We start from the raw sequence: 25,108 nt of genomic DNA, 5'->3' as shown, positions 1-25,108 counted from the left end.
TAAAAATATACTGACTTTGGAAGCAATTCAGAAATTTGTCAAGTAAAGTGGCCTCCTTATAAAAATCTTGATGGTTTAAAGATATTCTTAAAAATTAGAAAGTTCAAATATCAATATCTTTTGTCATTAGGACTAATAACCCAAAAGATTTAAAAATAATTATATTAAGTATAATTAATATGGCAATTAACAATGTAGAATGTTTTCAAACTATGAATTTTTTAAACATTATGCAAATATTTTATTCACTTAAATAAGGGAAAGTCTATTTGCTTTTGTGAAAGTTCATTCATTTCTTAATGATGTTTTGCAAGACCAGTATTTATTTTATTTCACCATTATAATTATTGACTAATAATCTCATAATCTTTCTAAACATAAAAATTCACAGTTCACGTTATGATTTATTTATTTATTTTATTTTTTGAGATAGAGTTTTGCTTTTGTTGCCCAGGCTGCAGTGCAATCTTGGCTCACCACAACCTCCACCTCCGGGGTTCAAGTGATTCTCCTGACTCAGCCTCTTGAGTAGCTGGGATTGCGGGCATGGGTCACCACACCTAGCTAATTTTTTGTATTTTTAGTAGAGACAAGGTTTCACCATGTTGGTCAGGCTGGTCTTGAACTACCGACCTCTGGTGATCCGCCCCCCTCGGCCTCCCAAAGGGCTGGAATTACAGGTGTGAGCCACTGCGCCTGGCATGAAATTTTAATAGCTAGGCTTCGTTTTGAACAGTGAACATTATAGCTCTATCCCCCAATTCATCCTTTTTTTTCAAAATGAGTTTAAAAAGGTCTCTCTCTTTTTCACAAGCTAGAAAGTATCCTTCGTATGATGAAGATTCAAATTGCATCTTATTATCATGTCCTGGGACACTTCTCTGAAAGAATATGATGTCGCTTTTTGTGTCCTTGATGTTATCAGGAGGATTCATTTCCTATACAGAAAAAAACAACATTACCTAATTATTTCAGGACATGAACAATTTGAATATACGAAGTTTGTTTTGAAGTATATTACTGAACAGAACCAAAGTAGTTTTGCTTCTCAAGAGTTACATAAAAAAATCTCTGAACAGCAATACTGACCTCCTCTCCTTCTTAACTCCGAATCTCCTATTCTCCCTGTCATGGTTTGCATATTCAGGTCCAGGCCTCTAGTTTTCCCCTATTCATCAAACAGCTTACTTCTCTCCTCTCCCATTGAGTGGTGTCCACATTTGCTCAAGATGAAGTAGAGTTCCAGCAAAGACCACAAGCTTTTTGGGCTAATGTCAGTTTCTGTCCTCTATAACTATTCACAGCTAAAGACGTTGATGACCTCCTCCCATAAACTTAGGCTAGTTCTAGTTTCTTTTTCTTTTTGCTTTGAGACAGGGTCTCGCTCTGTTGCCCAGCCAGAAGCGCAGTGGTGAAATCATAGCTCACTGCAGCCTTGAACTCCTGGGATCAATCAATCCCCCTGCCTCAGCCTCCTGAGTAGCTGGGATTGTAAGTATACACCACCACATCTGGCTAATTTTTAAAATTTATTTTTGTAGAGAAGGGGTCAGGGGGTATCTCACTTTGTTGCCTAGGCTGGTCCTGAACTCCTGGCCTCAAGTGATCCTCCCACTTCGGCCTCCCAAAGTGCTGGGATTCCAGGTATGAGCCACCATGCCTGGCCTGTCCAGTTCTCGTTTCTGAGCCAACTGTGAGAGAGACAGGAAGTGCCAGGAATCTTAGCTTACTCTTTCAGTGGAGCCTGAAATTAAAACTTACTGTGAATAGACCCAATACTTGTTGTAGGGCTAGGCCCTGGGTTCCTGTATAAGCCTGCTGTATTGGCTCAGTTGGCAGCCCTTGACTCTGCCTCCCTGCCAAGCACTCCAGTTCCATAGTAGTCTTGAATTTCTGTCCTGAATATGGTCTACTTGGCTGGGCCCTGCCCTAGAAGGCCAAATGCAGATTCTTGTATGTTTCAGTCACAGAATAGGGTCCTGTGACAAATGGTTAGATTACTTGAAACTATAATCTTGCAGGTTATCCAACTGGTAGTGCTGCCTGCACTTTTCCTGTTAGTGCAGCATGTCTATTTTGCAGGATGGATCAGAACATGTGGGCACCACCTAAGGTTCTTCCATGTTAATCCTGGAACCAGTAGATGTTTTGAACTTAATTTTGGCCTCATGGCAGCACAGATTCCCATGATCCTAAGCACTGACAGAGAAACCTCCAGAATTAAAATAGCATTTCTTCATCCTCCTAAGATGACTGAAAGACTCTGGGTGGTGGAGGTCACCTCCAACTTCTCAATCAGTTGTGGAATCGATAGTCATAACTCTTGACCTTTGTTCTTTATCAACAAGTGTGGGTCTTAAGTTGATGAAAGTATAAACTAGTTTCCCTGTTGGCACCCACTTCTGCAGCTGTCTACAATATACCACAATTTAGGAAGAGACCCTAAGCTGTGGGCATCAATTTGGAACTAATCTGAAATCTAATGTATAAATGAGAAATAATCCATAGCCAAAACTTCAAAAGCTCTAGTAACATTACAGAGGAAGATGAACCAGTATAGAAAGTTACAGTTGAGCTGGGCGCGGTGGCTCACGCCTGTAATCCCAGCACTTTGGGAGGCTGAGGTGGGTGGATCACAAGTTCAGGATATCGAGACCATCCTGGCTAACACGGTGAAACCCCGTCTCTACTAAAAATACAAAAAATTAGCTGGGCGTGGTGGCAGGTGCCTGTAGTCCCAACTGCTGGGGAGGCTGAGGCAGGAGAATGGCCTGAACCCAGGAGGCAGAGCTTGCAGTGAGCTGAGATTGTGCCACTGCACTCTAGCTTGGGCGACAGAGCAAGACTCTGTCTAAAAAAAATAAAATAAAATAAAATAAAAAAAGAAAGTTACAGTTGAAAGTGAGAGTGTGGATAGGTAGAACAGGTGATCTCTTTAATCACAGTTATTGCACATTTCAGAATAGAGGTAAGGACATCCTTGGGCAGTAGCTTTCCTAGTTTTGATGTTGACCACTCCCAGCCATCATACGGAAGGTACACAGCAAATGGATGTGAAAGCAATCCCAATGACCTTGGAGAACCCCCAACTTGGAAAGCCCTACCTGGTGAAACTTGAGTGCTCCAAGGGGAAAGGGATTTTTTTTTTGTTTGTTTGTTTTGTTTTTACATCAGAAGGGGTTGAATCTGAATCCAGGGAAAGTTGATATTGACCTAACATCTCCCAAGTGCACTGGAAAGTCTGAGGGAACCCTGGCCAAGCCTGGATATAGATACATATATACATGTATATGTATATATATGAAACAGACACTGACAGTAACCTCTCAAAGCAAATCCCTCTTAGAGTTGTCAAGGTTCTTGACCAAAGAACTTTATAGGACTTTATAGCTAGTAATCAACAGTGAAAGGTGAGCACATAAGAGCAGCCAGTTTTATCTTTTTTTTTTTTTGAGATGACGTCTCATTCTGTCACCCAGGCTGGAGGGCAGTGGTGTGATCTCGGCTCACTGCAGCCTACGCCTCCTGGTTTCAAGCAATTCTCCTGCCTCAGGCTCACAAGTAGTTGGGATTACAGGTGCGTGCCACCATGCCTGGCTAATTTTTGTATTTTTTTTTAGTAGAGACAGGGTATCGCCATGTTGGCCAGGCTGGTCTTGAACTCTTGATCTCAAGTGAGACACTCGCCTTGCCCTCCCAAAGTGCTGGGATTATAGGCATGAGCCACCATGCCTGGCCTGTTGTATCTTATTATCTAGAACCTAGGCCACTTTTATAACCACTGCTAAGATCCTTATTAGTGACAGGAAAAGGGATTAAAGACAAGGGCTAAAACTGGTCCTAGTCCACCCCTCACTCTCTCCCTCCCTCCAACTAATATTTGCTGAGTTCCTTCCAGAAGCAGATTTGCTATGATGCTGATGAAGCTTAAATGTCAGATTCCCTCATTTGCACAGATCTCTTCAAGCCACCCCCCGCCCTTTTTAAAATTTGAATTAAATTATTAAGCTTATGCCTTTGGTAATTTTACATTTTTTTTTTTTTTTTTTTTTTTTTGAGACCGAGTTTCGCTCTTGTTGCCCAGGCTGGAGTGCAATGACACGATCTTGGCTCACCGCAACCTCTTCCTCCCGGGTTCAAAAGATTCTCCTGCCTCAGCCTCCCCAGTAGCTGGGATTACAGGCATGCGTCACCACGCCCAGCTAATTTTGTATTTTTAGTAGAGATGAGGTTTCTCCATGTTGGTCAGGCTTGTCTTGAACTCCTGACTTCAGGTGATCCGCCCGCCTTGGCCCCCCAAAGTGCTGGGATTACAGGTGTGAGCCACCATGCCCAGCCACATTCTTTTTCTTTAAAAGGGCATCAAAATTGAATAAACTTCAGGTTCCCCCAAATATGGATTTGCCCAGTTCCTACTAAGTGCCAAGCATTATTTCCATCTTCTTAACATTGTCACCAGTCTCCCTCAACAAGAATCCACTTGTAGGTTCGGACTTATCCCAGTTTCTGAATCTGCCTCTGCAGCTGAGTTTTCCTCTATCCCACATAGCTTGAGCTTGGCCATCTCCTTCCCTTCTAATTATGTTGCTCAGTAACAGCATGCTTAACCCTTTCCACCCTACCCTTCCATCCCAGGCCTCTTATGCCATTTTGATAACTAAGCTGCCTGTCAGGTCTAGAATGGGGACTCCAAATTGTCACCTGAAGGGGTGGCACTCTGGTTGGAGGGAGATAGCTGAGGAATTTGTCTGGGGGCTGTATCTGTTGCATATGCACCGTTCTTACTTGGATTATATTTTAGAGTGGCTTTTTTCTCCCTCCCAAGTTGCCCCTTGGTACCTTCACTAAGGTCATATCCTAACTGTCTTTCAGTGGGGACTGGGTGGGCATGAAAGCAGTTATTTATCGGGCAAATCTCCACTCAAAAAGAGTCTTCATGACATGGAATTCTCCTCTGAAGCATTGCCAATTTGTAAGCAGCCCTGGCTACTCTTACTGGCTCAGTCTGTAGCTATAGTTAATTGTGGTTTATCTAACAATAATAGAGGAAATAGAGAAAAATAATAGAGAATAATAATGGAGAATAATAGAGAAAAAGTAGAGGCCAGAAATACTTTATACCTGGCTTTCAGATAATTATAGCATTACATTTACAGCTGATCTCATAACTTTTATTCAATTACATTAACATTAAAAATAACATACATCAGCTGGAAGCTGAAGCTTGTGTCTAAGACTTAGGCTAAGGATCAGCAACAAAACAACTAGGGATTAAAATATTATCATAATTTACAAAGGTGTAGAAATACAGAAGGATAATTAGCTTCATTCTTCATAGCAGAACTCATTCTGGAAAGTCACATGTTATTCTTAAATGTATAACTCACATATGTATTCTACAGTATTATTTGTATAAAGACTGATTATTCAGTAGATGCAGGTCATAAAACAAGTGTTGTATCTCCTCTTCCTTGTGACAGGCTCAGAAAAACCACCGTTATCACAATAGGTAAAGAGTTTGATAATTTTTAGTAAGTATTCATTTTAATGGTTCTCTGCTTCTTGTTATTTCTGTTCTAGACAAAAGGTTGGTCTGAGGATATTTGAGTTTTCTTATTATATTATTTATATTAACATTAGAAATAATGTTATATTTCTAATTATATTAAATATATTAACATGATTGAAAACAAAGTAAGTCTCAGTCTTACCTTAAAGGAAATAATTTTGTTCTCACAGGAGAGAGTTGAAATTTTCTCACACTTCACAGAGATGGTTACAGCCATACCTCTAGGCTTGCTGTCTTTATACATACTTATAATAAATATGGTCCGGGGTGCATTATCTGAAATAAATATAATGAGAACTCTAGTTAGAAGAATTTTTGCACAGGAACATTTGCGGAAATTTAACCAAAGGATAGTCCTTAATACTCCTGTTCCCACTTTGAGACTTGGCCAGTCTGCAGGAGACTATGTACAGCTGGTCAGACATTTTTAAAAACACAGTTCAGGCCTGGCACAGTGGCTCATGCCTGTAATCCCAGCATTTAAAAGTTAAAAACAACCTTTTATAATCTATATCGTTAAAATACTCATAAACCTTGCAGCATGTGTGTTGTAACACATATTAAACTGTGGAGTTGTTTGTTTGGGAGGCCAAGGCAGGCAGATCACTTGAGGTCAGGGGTTTGAGACCAGCCTGGCCAACATGGTGAAACCCCAACTCTACTAAAAATACAAAAATTAGCCAGGTGTAAGTGGTGTGTGCCTGTAATCCCAGCTACTCGGGAGGCTGAGGCATGAGAATCGCTTGAACCTAGGAGGCGGAGGTTGTAGTGAGCCGAGATCACACCACTGCACTGCACTTCAGCCTGGGCGACAGAGTGAAACTGCGTCTCAAACAAACAAACAGCCCTACAGTTTAATGTGTATCACAACACACACGCTGCAACTTTTTCGAGTATTTTAAAGATGTGAATTCTAAAAGATTGTTTTTAACTTTTAAATGCTAAATAAAATATTTAAAATATATGTTAAGGTAAGTATTCAGTATTTTTAAAGAATGCACATTCACTGCTTCAACTCAGCCTAACTTTGATATTTGGAATTCGTATTTTGGAAGGCACAGTAGACTTGATCATTTTCTTTTCTTTTTAAGTTTTTTGTTTTTTTTTTTTTTAATTTTAGAGACAAGGTCTCTATATCACCCAGGCTGGAGTGCAATGGCTATTCACAGGTACGATCATAGTGTACTACAGCCTCAAAGTCCTGGCCTCAAGCAATCCTCCTGCTTGAGCCTCCCAGGTAGCTAGGATTACAGATAGATGCCACCACACCTGGCAACTTAATCCTTTTCTCTTGTACTCTAAAGTTTCTGGGGGAAGACAGACTCATTTGAAATGCGTGTGTATTTATTTTTAATATTTTGAAAACTATCAGCATTTTCAGCTGTAACAAGCAGGGATTAAGCATCCAACTATAGAGGTTTTAAACAGTTAATGCAATCACAATAAAGGGATTGGTGATTCAAAGGCAGGCTCAGAGAGGCATGACCCCTAGCAATGTCTTATTGTATCCAATTTTTAACCCCATCTAAAAAACGTGGATGCCTTATAAAGTTTCTTGTAAGTGAAATTATTGTTACTCCTGTGACTTTTCATCTAAAGATTGGGACTAGCACAGAAAAATGTAAGCAGTAAAACAGAATGGGAAGAAGTAGCTAGTCATTTCTATGTTTACGAATTAAAAAAAAAATACCTCTACAGTCAGAATCAGTCATATCTTCAAATAGGGGCCGATTTCCTTGGTCAATGAAGAGAACTTGGTCATTCAAATTTCTTATGATTGATAATTTAGATTCCATCTTGTGAAAGTAATCTGATTCCAGGTTTTCTACAATAAACGTTAAATCTCATTTAAAAATACATACTTTATTTGTTAATTGACAAATAAGTATGCTATATATTTTAGTTTTCTAGAACTATTAATGACAATCTTCTGTTCCAGAAGTAGCTACATTAAAGTTGCCTATTGTTTTTTAACCTACTCTCAAAGGCACACTCAATTTCTTGTTACCATTCAGAACTACTCTGCCTCTGAAGTGTTAACTTCAAATATCCTACTTTCTGACCAGTCTCTTACCCTTTTAGTTTTCTTACACTTTTACTCCAACTCTATGTGTTCTTAAATTTCACAACATCTTCCAGTCTCCTGACTCTTGTATTTCCTCTCTATCTAACCTCTTCCTGTCTTCCCTTCCTCCCCTGTGCACTGGATCTCAGAGTTCATTTTGTCTACCATTTTGCCAGGATATTTAATCCCTAACTTATTTGTCTTTCTGCTACAAAACTCCAAACTTGGCTGCTGAGTGCTGCTGGTGAACAATGGCACAAGGGTTCAAATTGGTGCCATTACAAGCATATCAATTGTCAATAATTCTTTTGTTTTCCAGTTCAGCACTCTCTCCCATAGCTGATAGCCGCAATTTCAAATTTTCTTTGCTCTCTTCAGGACCTCTACACCATCATCTCTGTTTTCATTTTCAGCAAATGATTTCCTGCTACTCCATGTACAAATTTAACTCTGGCAGCACCAGTTATTTCCTCTCTTCCTTTTGTCTCAAGGGGAAATGCGAAGGTGCCATTTCTGGTGTCTAGGGCTGATCCCATTTGTGCTCGCCATGTACCCTCTACTGAAGCTTTGATTTACCAATCATCCTTTCTCTTCTATCAACCCAGCAATTCTACCTCCTGAGTTTTATCCTGAAGAAAAAATCAGACAAATGTGTGAACATTTTTGTACAGGAATGCTTATGGGAACATTGTTAATAACAACAACAAACTGGAAACAAGCATTCACCAATTAGGAATTGATTAAATAAAATGGGCAAAGATATGCCCTTATTGTGAAATATCATGAACTTAATATAACTGCAATTACTCGTTGCCATAGAGAGATGTCCATATATATCACTAACTGGAAAAAGCAGCTTAGGTATAGTACAATCCCTTTTAATAAAAATATAAGCATTTCTGTGTCTGTATATATTTTATATATATATATATAGAAAGAAGTGTAGAAATATTGTATCAAAATGGTAGCTATCATTATTTCTGGGTGGTTTTTATATTTTTGTCTTTCATATTATTTTTTTCATTGCCTCAATTAGTTACAATGAACACATTATTTTCATAATCAAAAAAAGCACAAAGCTCTTTGAGATTTAAAACTGCTCCATCAACCCAATCTCACTTTGCAGCCAGTCTTGTTTCTCTCCTCCTTTTAACAGCCAAGCTTTTAGCAAGAATTGTCTGTATCATTTCTTCAACTTCCATTCACTGTTTCACTCATTGCAATCTGCCTCTGCCTCCAAGCTGCTTTCATTGAGATCACCATACTCCTTGTTGCTAAATCTAAAAGCTGTGTTCTGGCCCTTGATTCTCAAGGCTGCAAAATTCAACACAACACCTATCCCCTCAATCTTGAAATGCTCTCCTGGGAGTCGGTGGAATTCTCTTCGTTTTTCTTCTTCCCTTTTGGTTAGTCTGCTCTCTGTTCTGTATTAGCTTCTTTCTACTGCATCCTTTAAATGTAGGTATTCCCCCCAGTTTGGTACTTGGCTTTTACTCTCTCACTTTACACATTTCCTCTGATTTGTCTTTTTATCTCTATAGATTCAAATGCCATTTCTATGCATAAGCCTTCAATATCTCTATCTCCAGCCCAAATCTTTGTCCTGAGCTCAGAACCACATGTAGAAGAGTTTTTGGACATCTCCACTAGGATGTTCCACAAACATCTCAGATCCAAAACTCAATGCGTCATCCATCCTCCTCTTTGTATACACAAAAACCTGCTCTTCTTCCCTTGTTTCCTATTTCACTGAATGGTACAAATTGCCTAAGTGAAAAATGTAGGCATCACCTTTTCTACTTTCTTCTCCTTTCCAAGTCCAACCCTAAATCATGTCCTCTTGATTCTCTCAAGTGTTTCTAAAATCCATTCACAGCTCCTCATCAGCACTCCCCTATGTCTACCATCATTTCTTGTAAGAACTAAAATAATAGCCTCTCAACCCTTTTGTCCTTCTCACCCCACACCATCAATTCTTTATACCAAAGTCAGAATGATATTTAAAAAATATATTATTTCTGGCCGGGCGCGGTGGCTCACGCTTGTAATCCCAGCACTTTGGGAGGCCGAGGCGGGCGGATCACGAGGTCAGGAGATCGAGACCACGGTGAAACCCCGTCTCTACTAAAAATACAAAAAAAAATTAGCCGGGCGTAGTGGCGGGCGCCTGTAGTCCCAGCTACTCGGAGAGGCTGAGGCAGGAGAATGGCATGAACCCGGGAGGCAGAGCTTGCAGTGAGCCGAGATTGCGCCACTGCACTCCAGCCTGGGCGACAGAGCGAGACTCTGTCTCAAAAAAAAAAAAAAAAAAAAAAAAAAATTATATATATATATATATATATATATAATTTCTGAATTTTAAAGAATCATATGGCTACCTGGAATAAAGATTATATTTTCCAGATTTCCTTGCACTTGGTGTGGCCATGTGATTAAATTCTAGTCAATGGAATATGAGGGGAATTGATGTGTTTAACTTCCAATTAGAGTCTTTGAAAGGAATGAGCCTGACTTCTCTTATCTTGACCCTTTCTTGATAACTGGGATATGAACCGAGGAAGTATGATGATTTTCAACTATGTGAGTGAGATCAACAACTGGGGGATGGTGGGTAACAAGACTGAAGAAAGCTGGGGGTCCCAGTATCATCAGGTTGCTTCCAGCCATACTGCTTCTGAGCGGCCTACTTAGACTTTCTTTGAGAGAAAAATTCTCTATCTTATTCAGCTACTGTATCTTTGGATGTCTTTGTTACAACAAACTAATCTTTACCCTAGCTAATACATATTGTGCTTCATTAACCCTATTATCTCCAAGACAAAGTCCAAATTTCACATCTTGGGGTAAGAGAACGTCTTGCTCTACACCCTGTTTATCACTCTGGCTTCTCTCACCAGCCTTCTACTCCTACTCTACTTCCATTCTGAATTACCCTGAATTCATCATAAATGCCATGGTGTCTTTCAGATCTTGGCCTTTGAATGTGGTCTTCTTGCCCCCCCCATTCCTATCTCCTCTACTTCCAGAATTTTCTGCCACCCCCCCACCACCAACCCGGGAACCTCCCAAGCTTCTTCCAAAAGCATTTCTGAGAGGAGGTGTTACCGATTTTGGACAATTCTAATGCTTCAATCCCTTTTTCCTATGCAACGCTCCCCCCGCAACAGAATCCGTGACTTGGTGCTAATCTTAGGACCTATGAAACAGGCAAAGTCTATTTTGTAGATTCTAAGAGCTGGAGAATTTTTTAAGGCGTAGAGAAGCATCTTTTGCTAGAGTTTCTTCTTTGTATGTCTTATGATCATCTTCATTCCAAAGCTGTGCTACTGAGTCCACATTTCTTTGAGGGCAGATTGGCTTTCCAAATACATTGGTATTATGAGAACCATTTTTTTTTCTCAGCTGACAATGGTGATATAGATGTGTCTCAAGCAGATACTTAGTTTGCAAAGAAAAATAAATTCATTTATACTTTACCATCATCTTCAGCTAAGAGGGGGAAAAAAGAGAAACAGAATATGTAAAATTTTGTATTTCAACTCAGAATTTAATCTCATTCTAGCTTTCACTTTTGCTACTCCTCTTTCTCGAACTCCTATTTTTATGGTTTAACGGTCTGTCTTGGCTTTCATCAGAATATTATATAATCATCCAAAAGGCCCATAAAATGAAGCTTATCAGACTTAGTGTGTTCTCAGATAATTTAGACATAAAACTTAAACCTAGGGTTTAGAAATTTCAATATGTAACTAAAAATAAGTTTTATAAAATAAGAGATTTTACTTTTAAATTGATTGCTTAAATGGAAAGTCACCTAAGAAAACTCACCTAATAATTTTTTATGAAGGTTTTGTTTGTGTGTGTGTGTGTGTGTGTCAGGGTCTACTGTCATGCAGGCTGGAGTGAAGGGGTGGGATCATAGCTCACGGCAGGCTCAAATTCCTAGGCTCAAGTGATCCTCCTGCTTCAGCCTCCAAAGAAAGTAGGAGGTGTCCACAGGATATTTTTCAATTTTTTGTAGAGATGGGGTCTCACTTTGTTGCTCAGGCTTTTAAATGAAAGTTTCAAATGAAGGCAAACTTTCAAATGAAGCCAAATTGTTCACAGAAGATTAATCATAAGAATCAATTTTTAGGCTGTGTGTGGTGGTTCATGCCTGTAATCCTAGCACTTTGGGAGGCCGAGGCAGGAGGATCATCTGAGATCAGGAGTTCAAGACCAGCCTGGACAACGTGGCAAAACCCTGTCTCTAGTAAAAATACAAAAATTAGCCAGGCATGGTGGGATGCACCTGTAGTCCCAGCTACTCAGAAGGCTGAGGCAGGAGAATTGCTTGAACCCAGGAGGTGGAGGTTGCAGTGAGCAGAGATTGTGCCACTGCACTCCAGCCTGGGCAACAGAAAAAAAAAAGAATCAATTTTTACTTGTCAAACATATTTACATAAAATGGTGTAATTCACAGAACTCTAAATTTAGAGAATCTCTTACATAATTTGCCAATTTGCTTTGGGAAATTGTATTTCCTGAATGCACCCAGTTTTGTACTGGGATTTTTCCCATGGAAATCCCATGAAAACTGGGATTTTCATGATGTGCACTTACTGCCACCTGGAGAGTGAGCTACTGCTTATTAAAGTGCCAGGACACGTGGTGTGACAAAGTGCTGAGACCTTGGACATGTTATGGTTAATTTCTAGAGGTCCACTATTTTTTTTTAAGAGCCATTAATATTACAATGAAATTTGGTGACAAAAAGAGTCACTTAATAGTTCACCTCACAACATCTTTTCTAGTTGAATAGATTTATCTGAACCTGGTATTTGTTCTATGGCATTAGCCTTACCTATAAAGTAAAGCGTATTGTCAATAAATTTCATTGCCACAAAGTTGACGCAATTGTCTTCTACTGGTTCAGCAGCCATCTTTATTCCTAATGAAAGCAAAGAGCCATCTGTTAAGAGACAATGATTGTACCTTTTACTACTACTTTATACTACCTTCAAGTTCAGTGGTCAGTCAATCACCTAGTATACTGATGAACAATCTTGACAGTCAATAAATGCCAGAAGTTTCAGCTTATGAATACCCATGTTTAAGTGTTCTCTTACAAATCATCAGATATTTGGAAGATAGAAAGCATTTTCTCATTAAACAATATTATAAAGGGTAGATAAATGGCCCAGTACTGAACTGAATCATTATTTTAGTATTCCTTGAGAAATATAAATATATTATCAATATAAATATATTATCAATATAAATATAGTTTCATCTGATGATGCCAGAAACACATCTAATCCTGCCCTTTAGGAAGGACTGGCTTCATCCTTCTCTTACAACCAGTGGGTTCCTATGGGTGAGAGGCGGAAGGTTAGTGACTTCATTGTCAAAGTGGTAAAGGTGAAACAATGATAAAAAAGTGCTTCCATCTGAGGGTACAGGCAGGGTGGGAGAAGGCTGAAGCGCTCTGGCATTTGATGGCCCTCTTTCTCCCTGAGCAGCAGTGGTTTTTGATCTGGAGTCTAGATTATACTATATTTTTAACACAAGTAATACATAAATACAATCTTGCTGTAAAATCAAGGCATACAGGATTTGAAAAAAATTTAAATCCTTCTATTTGCTCTTCCTTTCTGCCCCTCTTCGAATATGGTGTGCGGGCTTCTAGAATTTTGTTATGGAATAGGAGTTCTCAATGTGAGAAATCTGTGAACTTGGATGGGGAAGAAAATACACATGTATTTTCACCAGCTTCTGAAATTTAGCATTCCTTCCATGATGAGTTGCAGGAAACAAACCACAGTATTATTAGTAGTACGTGTGACTCTGTCATTAATAGAAATACCTATTTTCTATTGTGCTACAATTATTGCAGAGATCTTGAGACATGGTTTAAACTCATTACTACTTTGAAATTACAGAAGTTTAGTTCTCACAGTAGATCTTATTATTTAATGTGTTGGTAAAAAGGCACATATATACTGCATCAAAATTTGTTTAAAAATTAAATGGTATGCAGGAGAGTATTCATAAATCTGTGCTCAAAATTTTTCTAGCATGATATGAGGCCTAGCATGTATGGTAGAGTAAGCAGGAATTTAAGACTCAGTTTAAAAAAATTAATCTGAATTAAGCTAACCCCAAAATAGTTGTCAGTTGGTGTTATACAACAGTTTTGTCTAGATTTAGTTCCTTATACACATCCAAATGTGGATGGTTATTATTTATTTTATTTAATAAGTTTAAATAAAATAAAATTTTATTAAACATTAATATTTAAACTTACAATTTATTTTTTCTTTTCTGCATTGGTTTTTATTAAATGAGTTTCATATCCAGTTTAAAAGGCAAATGTAAACATGCTTTCTTAAAGATGTATCATAAGCTGTTTTCTTTCAGTGAATTGAAGTGTTTGACAGAGAAGCAAATGTCAAAACCATGCTATCAGACATGTTTCTTTGTACTTATTATGCCAATAAGCATTTGTACTTATTATGACAAGTTTACATATAAAGTTTTTTTGTATTTTTATTTTACTTGTATAAATTTATGGGGCACAAGTGTAATTTTGTTTCATGAACATATTGCATAGTGGTGAAGTTAGGGCTTTGAGTGTATCAATCACTGGAATAGCACACTTTGTATCCATTAAGTATTTCTCATCCACCTCCCTCTCACTTCCCCCACCTTTTGAGTCTCTATTGTTTATCATTCTATATTGTCTATGCATCTGCACTACTTAGCTCCCACTCATAAGTGAGAACATGAGGTATTTGCCTTTCTGTGTCTGAGTCGTAGTCGTTTCACTTAAGATAATGGCCTCCAGTTCCATCCATGTTGCTGCAAAAGAGATGATTTCATTCTTTCTTATGGCTGAATAATATTCCATTGCATATATGCATACAGACACAGACACACACACACACACACACCATATTTTCTTTATCCAACCATCAGTTGATGAACAACTTAGGTTGATTTTATATCTTTGCTATTGTGAATAGTGCTGTAAATAAACATACAAATGCAGGTATCTTTTTGGTATAATGATTCCCTCTGGGTAGATATACAGTAGTGGGATTGCTGGATCAAAGGGTAGTTCTATCACTTATTTGAGAAATCACCATATTATTTTCTATAGAGGTTTTATAAATTTATATTCCCACCAAGAGTGCTTAAGTGGTTCCTTTTTCTGCATCCTCAACAATATATGTTATTTTTTGTAATAACAGCCATTCTGATTGGTATAAGATAGTACCTCATTGTGGTTTCAATTTGCATTTCTATGATGATTAGTGTTGACAAGCATTTTTTCATGCTTGTTGGCCATTTGTATGTCTTCTTTTGAAAAATATCTACTTGTGTCCTTACCTCATTTTTTGATGAGATTATTTGTTTTTCTGTTGTGAGCTGTTTGAGTTCCTTGTAAATTTGAGATATTAGTCCCCTGTCAGATGTATAGTTTGCAAGTATTTTCTCCCAATCTGCAGGTTGTCTATTTACTCTGTTGATTATTTCTTTTGCTGTATAGAAGCTCTCTAGTTTAATTAAGTCCCATATGTCTATTTTTGTTTTTATTGCCTGTGCTTTTGTGGGCTTGTTCATGAATTCTTTACCTAGGCCAATGTCCAGAAGAGTTTTCTCTAGGTTTTTTTTTTTCCATTTTACAGTTTCAGGTCTTACATTTAAGTCTTTAATCCATCTTGTGTTGATTTTTTTTTTTTTTTTTTTGAGATGGAGTCTCGCTCTGTCGCCCAGGCTGGAGTGCAGTGGCGCGATCTCGGCTCACTACAAGCTCCGCCTCCCAGGTTCACGCCATTCTCCTGCCTCAGCCTCCTGAGTAGCTGGGACTACAGGCGCCTGCCACCAGGCCTGGCTAATTTTTCTGTATTTTTAGTAGAGACGGGGTTTCACCGTGTTAGCCAGGATGGTCTCGATCTCCTGACCACGTGATCCGCCCGCCTTGGCCTCCCAAAGTGCTGGGATTACAGGCTTGAGCCACCGCGCCCGGCGAGTTGATTTTTATACATGGTGAGAGATATGGGTCCACTTTCATTCCTTCTGCATATAGCTACCCAATTTTCCCAGCACCATTTATTGAAACTGGTGTCCTTTTCCCGTTGTATATTCCTGTCAGCTCTGCCAAAAATCAGTTGGCCTAGTATGTGGCTTTATTTCTGGGTTCTCTATTCTGTTCCGTTGACATATGTGTCTGTTTTTATACCAGTACCGTGCTGTTTTGGTTACTATAGCCTTGTAGCGTAACTTGAAGTAGGTAAAAATTTTTTGATAACTCTGTTCTAATATAATAGGTTTCCTTTATACAGTTAAGTATTTAATTTTATGTCTGTAAAAACATTGTTCTGAGAAGGGGTCCACAGTCTTCATATTTCCCATGAAAGCCCATGCCACAAAAATAATTAGGGAGCCCCTACACTAGAATTCAGTGGTGCCTTGGGTTCCTGAAGGCATTTACGGTTGGGGCTCTAAGGAAGATGGGTGAGTCACAATTGTCAATGGTACACAGAGGAGTAGCCATAAAACTGTGTTCATAGGTAGAGAACTGACTCAAATTCTTTCTAACATAATCTAAAAGCAAGCATATATGTAAGCAGGAAATTAAAACTCAGTTGAAAAAACCTAATGCAAATTAAGCTAACCACAAATACTTGTGAGTTGGCAGCTATTTAACAGGTTTATTTTCTTTTTTAATAGAGATGGGATCTCATTATGTTGTCCAGGCTGGTCTTTAACTCCTGGACTCAAGACATTCTCTCTTCTTGGCCTCCCAAAGTGCTTGAGATTACAGGCATGAGTCACTGGCCTGATTTAACAGTTTTATCTAGGTTTAGTTCCTTATGCTTATCTAAGTATGAACAGTTATTAAATTTATCTTATTTAAATAATATTTTTTTTTGAGATGGAGTCTCACTCTGTCACCCAGGTTGGAGTGCAGTGGCACGATCTCAGCTCACTGCAACATCCACACCACCCCTCTCACCTGGGTTCAAGCGATTCTCCCATCTTAGCCTTCCAAGTAGCTGGGACCACAGATGCGTGCCACCACACCCAGATAAGTTTTCGTATGTTTGGTAGAGATGGGGTTTGACCACGTTGCCCAGGTGGTCTTGAACTCCTGAGCTCAAGTGATTTGCCTGACTTGGCCTCTCAAAGTTCTGGGATTATAGGTGTCAGCCACCATGCCTGGCCAACACATTTAAATAAAATAAAAACTGATGTACAAATGAATTTAAATAAACATTTAAATATTATAAAATTTAAATATTCATCAAACATTTAAATATTATAAATATTAAATATTTATAAATATTATAAATATATTATAAATATTAAATATTTATAATATTTAAATTTATAATTTAGAGTTATCACCTACTTTTTTAAAGGAGGGGATAAGGAAGACTCTTAGAGAAAAATAATATAGCAAAGGATGAAAAGATCACTGAGATAAGTCTAAACATTTTTTACCAAAACCCAAACCAACATTAATATTAAAAATCAGAACAATAATGACTAGGCTGTGAACTCCATGAAGGCATTTTCTTTATTCACCTTTATGGCTTCATTGCTGAACACGGCCCTATTATCAGCATCAGAAGGTGTTTGTTAATGACTGCATTAACTAAGAAGGCAGACATTTGTTAACCTGAGAGGCACTCTGTGTTTTGATTCGTCACCAGTTGGTGAAATAATGACTAGCATGATCTTCTCTACAAACCTTAATGTTACGTAATACACACATATTTATTAAAGTAATTCACCTGAAATGTATTCAGCAGTATGGGCAGGAATTGGATTAAATTACTGGTGTTTACTATTTTGAGTACATAGTTAGCCAATGAGTGAATGGATTTACAGAAGGACAATATTTGAGCTGATTCACCAGTTAAGGTTTGAGCATGAACTATGCATCAGGAATGTGGCCAGTAGCTGACCAAGCCACACATGAATGAGAGTTAGCTCCTACTCTCCAGTGACTCAGAGTCTAGTGGGAGAGAAGAATCTATAAAGAGTTACAAAACAATGTAATGAATGATATAAGAGCTGAATTTACAAGAGATTCATTCTTTCTGTTTGATGGTGCTGGAGAAGGTTACCACAGGAAGTGATGACTGTGCTGCCTTGAAAGAGAAGCAGGCATTTTCAAGGCCAGAGGAAGAGCTTCCACCAAGAAGAGGCAATGTGAACAAAGGCTAGGCAGCAGGGAGACTGAGAAAACATGGGTTGTTTGAGGCCTCAACATTTTTACCATAAATAAGGCAAATGTAGTCACATTTTACAGAAAGAATGCATTTCTAAAGATCTCACATAGTTCAAGGTTAACTTTTCTTTTCTTTTTTTTTTGGATACAGAGTTTCGCTCTTGTTGCCCAGGCTGGAGTGCAATGGCGCGATCTCAGCTCACTGCAACCTCCACTGCCCAGGTTCAAGTGATTCTCCTGCCTTAGCCTCCTGAGTAGCTGGGATTACAGTCATGCGCCACCATGCCCGGCTAATTTTGTATTTTTAGTAGAGACGGGGTTTCTCCATGGCTGGTCTCGAACTACTGACCTCAGGTGATCTTCCTGCTTCAGCCTCCCAAAGTGCTGGGATTACAGGGGTGAGCCACCGTGCCTGGCCTAATTTTGTGTTCTTTTAGTAGTGAGGGGGGTGGGTTTCTCCATGTTGGTCAGGCTGGTCTCGAACTCCTGACCTCAGGTTATCTGCCCGCCTTGGCCTCCCAAAGGCTGGGATTACAGGCGTGAGCCACTGCGCCTGGCCAAAGTTAACTTTTCTTTGGAAAAAAACGTAAAAGTTTGAGAGGAGATATTCTTGGAGTACATAAACCTACAACTACCAAAGCATATTGTTGCTTGCTATCTTTTTTTCAACTTTCTCAGCATTATTACTAGTGTTTTGTAGCCTGCTGTCTCCACACAGCCTATTATGGTGGTACTTTGGCCTTTTTAATATTGTTTTCTTGCATAAAACCTTGGTTTCAACATACTTATTTAGAGTTGGTTTTTTTTTTTTTTTTTTTTTTTTTTTTTTTTTTTTTTTTTTTTTTTGCACAGCAGTAACAATACATCCCTTAGCACTTGGATAACATTATCATATATAAAATTATTTAAAATTACATTAAAGGCTGGGCGCGGTGGCTCAAGCCTGTAATCCCAGCACTTTGGGAGGCCGAGGCGGGCAGATCACGAGGTCAGGAGATCGAGACCATCCTGGCTAACACGGTGAAACCCCGTCTCTACTAAAAATACAAAAAATTAGCCGGGCGAGGTGGCGGGCGCCTGTAGTACCAGCTACGCGGGAGGCTGAGGCAGGAGAATGGCGTGAACCACGGGGGGCGGAGCCTGCAGTGAGCCGAGATCGCGCCACTGCACTCCAGCCTGGGCGACAGAGCAAGACTGCGTCTCAAAAAAAAAAAAAAAAAAAAAAAAAAAAACACCACCACCAAGAACAAAAGAAGGGACCTGATTGAACAAGATGGGACAGAGGTCAGACAACAACTACTGAAGCAATTTTAACAGTTAAGAGTTGATGAGGCTATAAATTAAGGTAGTGAATTCAAGAGATACTAAACAGCAGGATTTCTCAGCTGATCTGTTGTGGGTCAAACAGAAGAAGGAGGAACTGAGGATGACTTCGTAGTTTTTGGATTGGGCAATTTGTTGAGTGGTTACCTCATTCATTAAGAAAAAAGAATGAAAATACAGCTCAAGTGTAAAATAATTAGTTCAGTTTTGTAAATCTGAGATGTATCACAGAAGTCAAAAGAGAAAGAGTTTCAGGAGGGGCTGCTTGAAATCAGAAACTGCAGAGCTCCTAATTTACATATAAGCTTACACTTGTTCATTGAATTTGGCAATTAGGAAGTTTTGGGTAACCGTAGAACAGTTTGGGTAAAGTGGAGGCAGCAGATGGTAGGTGGACAAATATCTAGGACAGAATGGGAGGGGGAAAAGTAAGGACAGTGACTACAAACTATTCTTTTAGGAAGTCTGGCTACAAAGTAGAGAGTTAGGGTAGTAGTTACTGGTGGGGGGGAGAGTTATATACATGTACAAATTTTAATTTGGCTCCAGATACATAGTTCCAATGGTAAGAGATCTAATAAATTACTTTTCAAAACATGTCCTAGTTACCTGCCCAAAACTGAAACCTGGGAGTCATTCTTAACTCCTTTATCTAATCTTTCCCTTGTCTGATAAATACTGTAGATTCTAACTCAGAAATGTCTCCAGAATTTGGTATCTCCTCTCCGTCTCCAACAGCACTGTTTTAAATCAAGCCCTCATCACCCCTGGCATCTTCTATTTTAATACTCTTCTACTTGGTTTTCTTGCTTCCAGACTCTCCTCTGTTGTTGCCAGAGTTATTCTCTCTGCCAGACCAGAACTTCCCCTTCCCCTGCTTTTTTTTTTTTTTTTTTTGCCTGCAAACCCTGCCTCATCTTTCATCCCGTATCTCTTTAATAGTTCCTCTATGAAAACTTCTCTGCTCTTTCATTCCTAGCTAATTATTCTCTCCTCAGAGTCCCACCTCCTTCACACCTGTTCATGCTTCTTAAATAGCTCTTACTACCCTGAATTGAGATTACTTTGATTAAAAATAGGTCTGTTCAGCTTCCATCTGAGTTTTAAGACAAGGAGTTGTCCTTTTTTCCCCTGAATCTTCAACACTTGGAAAGAGCTTACCACACAGTAAGAACTCAATAAATGTTGTATGAATAAAAGTTTGCTATGATAAACCTTGTTGCCATGACAACAGCATAGAAAGGGATGTGTAGAATATATATATTTTTTCTATCTTAAACTTTCCCTCTACCTGAAAGCCAATGAGAAGGAGGAAGAACAGGAGGGAAGCCTGAAAACAGAATTTAAAAAATAGAATAATTTTTTAAATGTCTTCTCCATTTTTCCCTAGTAGTTTCTTTTTTATTTCATGTGTTGATTTTGAATTCTTCATTCTTATTTTCTTACAGTTCTTCTTGTTAGTTCTCAATACATCTATGACTGATTACAAGTGGTGTGTTCTCATTCCCATTCCTCCTCTCCTCAATTTTCCTCTTCCTTTCTCATCCATGTTTCTTTGCTTCAACTCTAATCTATGAAAATAATAGTATCCATTGGATAAAAATGCTTTGACTATTTCATCTAAAATTCTCAGACTATTGACTTTTTTTTTTTTTAAGAGTTATAAACCACCTCAGAAAGATCCTCCCAGGAGTAAGCAGTGACAATTTGTTCTTTAAAACAAACAAAAAAATTTAGTTATGCAATACTTTGACAACTAGCCAGAGGCTAGTGAATGGCAGAATTTCATGATGGAAATTAGAACACATGAGTTCCAGTTTTGTCTGGGGCAAGTCACTTAATTTTAAGGGTCTCAGTTTCCTCATTTGGATAAGGAAGTTGGATAGTCGATCTTTAAGGTCTGTTCCAGCTCTACCAACCTGAAATTCTAGACTCTAGTTAAAGCTGTAAGGAGAGAACCAATGATATGTGGCAAACGGCCTAGTAACCACTTCTTCATAATTCTAAGACAGTACATATTTATGGCATATTTATTATACAATCAGCGTTGTTAAGCCACTAAGAGTTTAAAAACATACTATTAGGCTGGGCACGGTGGCTTACGCCTGTAATCCCAGCACTTTGGGAGGCCGAGGCAGCTGGATCACTTGAGGTCAGGAGTTCGAGACCAGCCTGGCCAACATGGTGAAACCCACCCGTTTCTACTAAAAATACAAAAATTAGCCGGGCATGGTGACATATGCCTTGTAGTCCCAGCTACTTGGGACACTGAGGCAGGAAAACTGATTGAACCCATGAAGCGGAGGTTGCAGTGAGCCGAGTTCATGCCACTGCACTCCAGCCTGGGTGACAGAGCAGGGCTCCATCTCACACAACAACAACAACAACAGCAAACAACAACAACAACAACAGCAAACAACAACAACAACAGCAAACATACTACTAGATTAAAAGTTAAAACGCCTTGAACTTGAAAAGCAACTATGATTATGTTTATCCTTGCTGTGGAGTTCCAATCCTGTTGAATAGGTATGGGATGAAATGAGGGAGCATGCTACGTAACTAATTCCCTGAGATCAGGTAGGTAGTCGGCTTGACAGCAACAAGATCAAAACCTAACTTTTCAGTTCTATAAATCATTTTTTCCTTGAACATTCTGCCATCTTATTATGAATGTGTGTATGTGAGTGTGGAAGAGGTGAGAGTAGAAGAAAAAAATAAGTTTTTAAGTTTTTGTTTTTGAGTCTGTAGACTCAAAGCAAAAATCAAAATGGAACTGATGTAGTTTAAATGGCCTAGTTTGAAAAGGAGAATTGAATTGAATCTCAAAGAATGCTTAAAGATTTGAATAGATAGAGAAGGAAATGGACCAGCATTTATGTGATAATCAAAACAATGTTGTGGTGGGGGTGAATTGAATAGAGCGATTTTTTTTTTCCTTTCTTTTCTTTTCTTTCTTTTTTTTTTTTGAGACATGGTCTGGCTCTGTCACCCAGGCTGGAGTGCATGACACAGCGAACATGGCTCACTGTAGCCTTGACCTCCTGGGCTCAAGTGATCCTCTTGCCTCAGCCTTTTGAGTAGTTGGGACTACAGGCACATACTACCACGTCTGGCTAATTTTTGTATGTTTTGGAGAGACAGGGTTTTTGCCATGTTGCCCAGGCTGGTCTTGAACACCTGAGCTGAAGCAATCCACCTGCCTTGGCCTTCCAAAGTGCTGGGATTACAGGTGTGAGCCACTGCACCCTGCCTGTGATTTTTGGATTGTAGTGGAACAGTCCTGCTGTTTTGCAGTGAACACAAGGTAAAGTGGGATTAGATTATGGAGGGCTTCGGAAATCAGGTAAAAGAGTAAATTTAATCTCACAGGCAATAGGAAAACATTGCAGATAAAAAGTTATTTTGAAGGAAGTTTTTTTTTTTGTTTGTTTGTGAAAGTCTCGCTCTGTTTAGTGGCTGAACTCACCACAGATTTGACTATCCTGGGCTCAAGCAATACTCAGCATCCTGAGTAGTTCTACAGGCATGCACCAACATACCCAGGTAATTTTTTATTTTTTTGTAGAGACTATGTTGCCCTGGCTGGTCTCAAATTCCTGGGCTCAGGCCTGCCTGAGATTCTAGGCATGACCTACTGCACCTGCCCTGAAAGAAGATTTAATAGAACTTAAAGTAGCTGAATATAGGCAAAAAAGAGGAATTTTAGGTGTCCTAAAATTTAGGGGGTCCTAATTTTTGTTATTCAACTTCAAACAGAGATATTTATTCAGCCCTTTCCTTAATTGTGAAAGAAAATTATCTCGGGGAATGCTATATTATCCAATTGTAGCCCAGTCCAAAGGTGTGGCAGATTTCATAAGATGACTAACCATGGGCAAATTTTTTGTTTGCTTTTAATGTAACTGATTCTGTCTTGAGACTCCCTTTAAAGAGAAGCTTATTTATTTTACCACTCTAAAGCAGTGATTCTCAGGGCGTTCCTAAAGTGAAAGCTATTTCTAAGAATTCTAAGACGTAATTTGTCTTTTTCACTCATTCTCTCATGAGCGTACAAAAGAGTTTACCAGAGGCTACATTCTGTGCAATATTGCAATAGTCTGAATGCAAAGCAGATGAGAATCCAGCAGATCTATATGGCTTCTATTAACCCAGTTAAAACACTTGTAAAAATAAAAAAGGGTCACTCTTTATGCTTTTTTTGGTTGTTAAAAAAGTACATAGTTATCTTTAAACATGTTACTTATGCTAACATTTGATGCGCTTAATGTAAAGGGAACATGAGAGCAAAAAGTTTGAGAACCTCTCCTCTAAAGTGATACTCTCCTATATCTGATAAAAGAAAAAAATTCTACTCTGACTTTGCTTATATTTCTTATGTTGATACTGACTGCTCATCGTAGTGATGCTAGATGGTTTATATTCCTCTCAATTGCTTTTCTAGCTTATTTACCTCTAATTGCCATGGCTGACTTTCCAAATAAAGAAGAATGATATTTCTTACCTGCGACAAATAGTTTCTTGCGAGAGGAAGCGATCTGGAAGGGCTGAGGTCCCTTTCCTCTTCCCGAGGCTGTGTAGACTGTAGCAGGTGGCAGCCGCTTTAGCAGCCAGAGTTGGCAGCCAGGAGGGCAAAATGCACTGGAAGACAACTCTTTGCTGACTGTCCAGGCAGTCGCCAGGGGAGCAAAGGGCTCAGCAAGCTGGGGAGAGAATGAGGAAGAAGGTGGAGGGAGGAGACTGCTGCCAGCACTCCTTGGGCCCGCCTTCAAACAGGCTCTTTCCTAGGGCAATAGAAGTTGAAATAAAGTGGCAGAGGATATGAGTACTTCTTTTAATGTAGTATCACTATTTTCATGAAATCTTTTCTTCCGTAAAAGTCGGGGCTCTGTGCCTTCCAAAACCTGTACCTCTTTCTGAGTACCTCTGACTTTAAGAAAGCACCTCCTTAGTCCATTAGAAGCATCTTCTTTTGTCATCTGTCTCTCTTCATTTTCAGACTTCCTGGTCACATTTCAGCACAAAACTTTTTCTTATTTTACAATGCGGAATAATCAGTCGTATTGGGGTAATTCCTACAATGTTACAACACTTAAAATATTTCTAAAATGTAACATTTTAAAAAAAGGAACATTTTGCAAATATTTCTTTTACTTTATAACCTCATTCAGGACTTCCCCTTCCTCCCAAGCTCAATATAGTGTCAAAGGATAGTTGATACAGGCCATTAAGATTTACTTTTCAGTGGAACAGGAGTCCATTTTCATAAAACATCTTAATCTGCTATATCAGATGCAAACCACATGGATACCATCATTAGAATTTTATTTAATAATTTTTACATTTTCTGCAACAGAAAGTAAGCTTGGGGAGAGGGATACCAAAATTCAGGTAAGAGGGTAAATATTTACTTACAGTTTCCAGTGTTAACACTTTCTATTCCTGGAATGATAGCAAAGACTGACTTAAAATATTTGAAATACAATTTAAGGATACATATTTTTGGGGCTTATGTTCAACTCGTTAAAAAATAGTCTTATAAAATGTAACTTTTGAAGAGCGGAGTGTAAATATCACAGTCTTGAAAATAATTAGTGGAAACAAAATTTCTTAGCCATTTTTTTCTTGAACATGTGCTAACCTGTATTACTTTGCTAGGAAGGGAATTAGCAAGGTGGCATTTTGTTTTTGTGTTTTGCCAGTACAGAGATGATATAAAAACATAGGGGTTCCTAGAGTCAGGTAACAAAATGCTTACCTAAACACTACTTTTTGTTGGTTTGTTTGTTTTAAAAACAAGATAGGGTTTTCATTTTGGGAAGTCATAAAAACATCACGTCCTTCAGCAGTGATTACAAAGGAAGTCTGTGGCAGGGTGGCTGGAAGTGCTTGGTGTGGTGACTATCAGAAGAAAAAAATAGTACCTTTA

General features: G+C 38.8%; 1 protein-coding gene across 2 annotated transcripts; it reads right to left on the bottom strand.

The window, feature by feature from the left end:
- Positions 1-403: 403 nt before the first annotated feature.
- IL18 (interleukin 18) lies at positions 404-23,889 on the bottom strand. Of its 2 annotated transcripts, XM_003253149.4 has the most exons (6): positions 23,684-23,889; positions 12,478-12,564; positions 11,112-11,123; positions 7,260-7,394; positions 5,712-5,845; positions 404-938 (listed from the first exon to the last, which is right to left on the bottom strand). In XM_003253149.4, the coding sequence occupies exons 2-6, from the start codon at positions 12,554-12,556 to the stop codon at positions 717-719; spliced, it is 582 nt and encodes a 193-aa protein (XP_003253197.1). In that variant the 5' UTR covers positions 12,557-12,564; positions 23,684-23,889; the 3' UTR covers positions 404-716. The 2 variants fall into 2 exon arrangements, with proteins under 2 accessions (XP_003253197.1, XP_030684646.1); XM_030828786.1 differs by lacking the exons at positions 11,112-11,123; positions 12,478-12,564; positions 23,684-23,889 and adding an exon at positions 8,211-9,622 and having other exon boundaries at positions 651-938.
- Positions 23,890-25,108: the final 1,219 nt, after the last annotated feature.

This window comes from Nomascus leucogenys, chromosome 15 (genome assembly GCF_006542625.1).
Source record: "Nomascus leucogenys isolate Asia chromosome 15, Asia_NLE_v1, whole genome shotgun sequence".
Classification (NCBI taxonomy): Eukaryota; Metazoa; Chordata; class Mammalia; order Primates; family Hylobatidae; genus Nomascus; species Nomascus leucogenys.
Note: the sequence above shows the minus strand (reverse complement) of the source record. Positions and strands in the feature narration are given on the sequence as shown.